Source organism: Chrysochloris asiatica, unplaced genomic scaffold, assembly GCF_000296735.1.
Source record: "Chrysochloris asiatica unplaced genomic scaffold, ChrAsi1.0 scaffold00415, whole genome shotgun sequence".
NCBI classification, from domain to species: Eukaryota; Metazoa; Chordata; class Mammalia; order Afrosoricida; family Chrysochloridae; genus Chrysochloris; species Chrysochloris asiatica.
In genome coordinates this window covers 1,100,389-1,106,089 of record NW_006408933.1, presented here as the reverse complement: position 1 = coordinate 1,106,089, position 5,701 = coordinate 1,100,389, and the positions used below count along the sequence as shown (strand labels likewise).

At 44.5% G+C, this 5,701-nt stretch overlaps 1 protein-coding gene across 1 annotated transcript in view; it reads right to left on the bottom strand.

Annotated features, from left to right (window-relative positions):
* DNMT3L (DNA (cytosine-5-)-methyltransferase 3-like) overlaps positions 1 to 98 on the bottom strand; it is a 33,719-nt gene extending 33,621 nt beyond the window's left edge. Inside the window, exon 1 of the mRNA XM_006876807.1 lies at positions 59 to 98. Within this exon, the coding sequence (XP_006876869.1) occupies positions 59 to 98 (40 nt within the window). The remainder of the gene's footprint in view (positions 1 to 58) is intronic.
* Between the last annotated feature and the right edge of the window lie 5,603 nt (positions 99 to 5,701).

The following is a 5,701-nucleotide window of genomic DNA, read 5'->3' as shown; positions in this document are numbered from 1 at the left end:
CGGTGACTCAGTGCTGAGCACTCAGGGCAGGGTGAGAGGGAGCTCAGGGTAGGAGTACTGGTGGAGGTGGAAGAGGAGAGGTCGGGAAAGGCCCTCATTGTGACTGTGGAGAGATGGGGTGAGGGGTTCTGAGAGCACTCAGGGCTGAGGTTGGGGAGAGAGGATTGGGCTTAGTGTAGTGGGGGATTTGAAAGCTCAGTAAGGGAATCCATTGTGTTGAGAGGGGGAAAGGGGTGTACGGGTGGCAGAGGGGGTTACAGGTGGGATAAGGAAAAGCGGGTATTTAATGTTGAGGTGGAAACAGAGGCTGGGGAGCTCAGTGAGGGAGACATTCAGAGTGAAGGTGGAGAAGTGGGGAGAAGGGAGCAAAGGGGGTTCAGTGCCTAAGGGAATGGAATGGGGAAAAGGCATTGGAGGAGACGGAGTGGAAAGGGGGGGGGTCACTTTACTGTCAAGAAGCCGTAGCCATGTGATCACGGTCAACATCAACACTGATAAGTCATTTTGATAGTGTGCACCCTGAATGTGATGAGATGAGAATTTCCTCCCCTAACCCCATAACCCCATTCTGTTGTTGTTAAGTGCCGTTGAGTCGGTTCTGACCCATAGCGACCCTGAACAGGGTTTCCGAGGCTGTAAATCTTTACAGGAGCAGAAAGCCTCATCTTTCTCCCACAGAGCAGCTGGTAGATTCGAACTGCTGACCTTGCAGTTCACAGCCCGATTCATAACCACCACGTTAGGTACTGTCAAGTCGGTACAGATTTTTAGTGACTACTCTATGTACAACAGAATGAAGCACTGCCCCATTCTACACCAACCGTACAATTGTTACCATGCCATTGTAGTCATGAGAAAAACATCAGACAGACCCCAGTAGAGGGACATAGTCCACAATATACAGTTCTCAAAACTGCCAATGCCATCAAAACAGAAAAAGTCTAAGAAACTGCCATAGCCCCTTGTCTGAGGAGACTTGACAACTAAATGCTGTGCCCCCTGAAAGTAAGGTAAGAATGCAAGGACTGGAATAAAGTGTGGACCCCCCTGTGAGCCAGTGCTGCTAGAGGTGGCCAGTCCCTCACTAGCTGTGTCTTGGGGTTTCCTATGGGACAAAAACATTTCTCAGAGCACCCACATCAGACAAGGTAACTCTGCCCCCTGATGGAGCAAGGCACAATAACAACAACAAAAATGTCATTGTGCCACCTGCAAACGTAGCTGAACACCCCCCTCTCCTGGTTTAAACGAGGGACTGCTGCATCTTCCCTTCTGTTAGATGCACAATCCCCTCCTGCTCCCCCTAAACAAATCCATGGCCATGGAGTCAAATCTGACTGGATAGGACTCACAAATCATGTTGACAGTGTGTACAACTAGTGTTTTATGTAAAACTGTCCCATAGGGTTTCTAAGGCTATAGGTGCTACCACATCTTTCTCCCACAGCTGGCTAGTGGGTTTGGACCACCTACCTATCAATTAGCAATGGAGTGCTTTAACTACTGCACCACCAGGATTGCTAGATGAGATTTATTAAAATGGCTATTTTAGAATTACCCTCCTCTGACAGCGCCCAAACCCAATTCCAATCTGGCTCAGGCATAGCTGAATGGAGAGAACAGGGCTGCATGGTAAAATTTGGGGGACACAGCATCTGAGTCACCTGTTGGAGGTGATCAACTTCCATCATGCACTCAAATCCCTGAGAAGCCCTGCAATAACAGGTTTGCTTCATTTATTTCACTAACCACTTCTTCCCAACCTATTTAAGGTGCATTATAAACACTGTGTTGTTGTTGTTAAGTGCTATCGAGTCAGTTCTGACCCATAGCAACCCTGTATAGGGTTTCCGAGGCTGTAAATATTTACGGGAGCAGAAAGTCTCATCTTTCTCCCATGGAACCACTGGTAATATCGAACTGCTGACCTTGAGGTTAGTAGCCCAACTCATAACCCCTACGCTACCAGAGCTCCTTATAAACACTACAATGTACCTTAAATAGGGACCAGTTTCTGGAGAAGGATAACATGTTTGATAAGGTGGAGGCTTAGAGAAAAAGAGGAAGACCCCCAGTGAGATGGACTGGCAAAATGGCAGCATCAATGGACTCAAGCGTGGCAACAATTGTGAGGTTGGCCCAGGATCGGGCAGTGTTTCGTCCTGTTGTGCATAAGGTCGCTATGAGTCAGTACCGACTCGATGGCACCTAACAACAACAACACAAACACTATATGAAATTGTCTGTCATGAAATACCAGTTTTATTACTTGTTCATAGGTTATGTTGTTGTTGTTGTGTATTGTTGAATCAGTTCCAACTCATAGCAATCCTATGCACAACAGATTGAAGCACTGCCTAGTCCTATGCCAGCCTCACAATCATTGCTGTTTGAGCCCATTGTTGCAGTCACTGTGTCAATCCATCTGGTTGAGAGTCTTCCTTTTTCTCTCTCACCCTCTACTTTGCAAAGCATGATGTCCTTCTCCAGGGACTGGTTGCTCTTGATAAAATATCCAAAGTACTTGAAACATAGTTACACTATTCTCCCTTCTAAGGAACATTCTGCTTGTATTTCTTCCAACACAGACTTATTTGTTCTTCTGGCAGTCCACAGCATATTTAATAGTCTTCCATAACACCATAACAATTCAAATGCATCGATTCTTTTATTCGTCTTCCTTATTCATTGCCTAGCTTTCCCTTGCATATGAGGTGACTGAAAACATTATGGCTTGGGCCAGGCACATCTTAGTCCTCAAAGTGACATCTTTGTTTTTTAACACTTAAAGACATCTTTTGCAGCAGACTTGCCCAATGGCAAATATTATTTATTTCTTGAATACTGCTTCTATGGATGTTGGTTGTGGAACCAAGTAAAATAAAACCCTTGATAACTTCAATCTTTTCTCCATTTATCATGATGTTGCATACTGGTCCAGTTGTGAGAATTTTTGCTTTCTTTTTGTTGAGGTGAAATCCATACTGAAGTCTTAGATTGTGATCAATAAGTACCTCAAGTTCTTTAGACTTTCAGCAAGCAAGCTGTATTATCTTTATATGACAGGGTGTTAATGGGCCTTCCTCCAATCCTAATGATGCATTCTTGTTTATATAGTCCTGTTTCTCAGATTATGTGCTCAGTATACAGATTGAATAAGTAAGTTGAAAGGATACAACCCTGCCGCACACCTTTCCTGATTTTCCCCAAGTGAGATGGATGAGCAAAGTGGCAGCATCAATGGGCTCAAGTGTGGGAGCAATTGTAAGGTTGGTCCAGGACCGGGCAGTGTTTCGTTCTATTGTACATAGGGTCATTATGAGTTGGTACCGACTCGATGGCACCTAACAACAAACAACAAGTGTCCCCTTGTTCTGGTTCAACATAAGCACAATTAAGTGTTTTAGAATTCCCATTCTTTGTAATGCTAGCCATAGTGTGTTATGATTCACACAGTCAAATGCCTTTGCATAGTCAGATAAAACATGTTGATTTTCTGACAGCTCCCTATCTATATACTGCTGCAATTATTTCTGAATTATCTTCAGCAAAATTTTACTTGAATATAATATTGCTATTTCTCAATGATTTCTTAATTCTGTTGGATCACTTTCCTTTGGGATGGGCACAAATATGAATCCTTTTCAATCAGTTCCCCAAGTAACTGTCTTCCAAATTTCTTGTCATAGATGAGCAAGCACCTCCAGTGTTATAATCATTTGTTGAAACATTTCAGTTGGTATCCCATCCATTCCTGAAGCTTTATTTTTCATCAGTGATTTCAGTGCAGCTTGGACGTCTTCCTTTAGTACAGTCAAAAGTTGAATGTCAGCCAATTATTTTTGGTACAGTGATTCTGTGTATTCCTTCCATTGTCTTTTTTTTTTTGGTTTTTACTGTGAATTATGTGAGTTTACATGAGAGAACATCAGTTTTACATTCATCCTATTGTATTTCATTTCATTTCAATGATTACAATCCCCTCCATGCATCATCAAACCACCAAAGGGTATACCCCACAGGCCTGCCCCCTGGCCATCAGCACACAGCCCCCTCCCTCCCTGAGTCCAGTGTCCCCAGCCACTCCATCTGTCCACATCATTGTCTCTGCCTCCATTTCTGGGGTCACTGCTTCTCTGGGTAGGGTCCTGCACTCTGCCCTTCTCACTTGGTGGTCCCAGGGACCTCCTCTCCTGGACTGCAAAATCAGTAACTCCCCTCCCTTTGTTACAAAACATCTACCTTTACATTTCTGACCCTCACAGTCAGTCTTGATAGCAATTATTCACTATTGTGCTGCATGAGTCTTATCCCCATCTCCTTGCATAAGCCCCATCCCAACAGGTTGGAAATCATTCAGTGGAGATTCTACCTTCCCCAGCCCCATCTAGGCTTCCTCTTGAAAGCTTGTAAGCCAGTCACTTCTTGCCTTTGTAACACACACCCCTTTTGGGTAGCCGGTGTCTAAGTTGCCCATCCCTGTCAACCATGTGTACCAAGGGGGTGGGAGTGATCCTCACTGTAAAGATTTGTTCCCTTTTTTGAGCTACTACATCCATAAGTACAGGTAAAATTCATCAAATTGTAGCAGGTTATTTTTTTTTTTTGTTCCCTTTTCTTTCTTCTTCTAGTTGAGTTCTGATCATCCAGCCATTGAAACCCAGTCAAGTGTGTACTACCTGCAAGAGTAGGTGTTCTTGTGCATCTTGCCTCACTTCATATCAGCTGGACACTTTGCTCTCTGATCTAGTCTTCTATGGCCATGCCACTGCCTCTGGGCCCAGGAGTCCCCAGGTCTTGCCATATCCCTGACCAACCAGGTCTCCACATGGGTTCCAAGGAGTCTACTGAATGTGGTTGGACTTAGCTCCCAAATTCATTCCTGTTTTTACCCCTCATTCCCTTATCAGTGACCAACGTGGTCATCAGTCAGACCACATGCCTGCTTGTGTATTCCCCTTTAGTCTTAGTCTTGGAAGGGGTTTTGTTCTGAGGGGACCTGACCGCTTGCCTTGATGGCTTCTGGGTGAACAGCTTGTTTGTTCTTGTAGTAGTCAATCTGACTGCTGTTATTGTTTTTGATTTTTCCTGTTGGTCTTTCTTTCACGAAGTATCTTCTGTTCTTCTAGCTGCTCCAGGCTGGTCTACCTCTCCTTTCAAGTGTAAATTACCCACTTTAGGCGATTCTGGATGGGGTTCAGGATTCTACCTATGGTCTTATGCAATGCCAAGCCTCCACAGGAAGCCTCTAGTCCCCTTTAAGGTATTCCAATCAGTTATAGGCTGAAGACGGGCTTATAAGCATTCTATCGTGATGTTTCTGGCTATTCCTTTCTCTCTCCCTCAAGTATCTATTTTACAATGGTAGGCAAGGGAAACCAAGATTCAAAAGACAGCCAAGCATCTTAACATTATTCCCATCTTTTACTCATTCAAACCATGCCTCAATCCCTGTATCCTGAAGCCCTGTTGTTCCAAGGTTGTGCATACATCATCATTTATCTCTGACACACTTAGCCCATGCAAACCTGCCTAACTATTCTCCCATCAGCCTTGTTCTTCCATTCCTCTTCCCCTTCTTGTATATTGATCCCCTGCACCCCCCAGCACCCAAGCTATCCTGTGTCTATTCCTTACCCTGTGCTCTATCTCGCCCTCCCTCCTTCTCCTTACCTCATCCCATATATCCCAGTGATCAGCA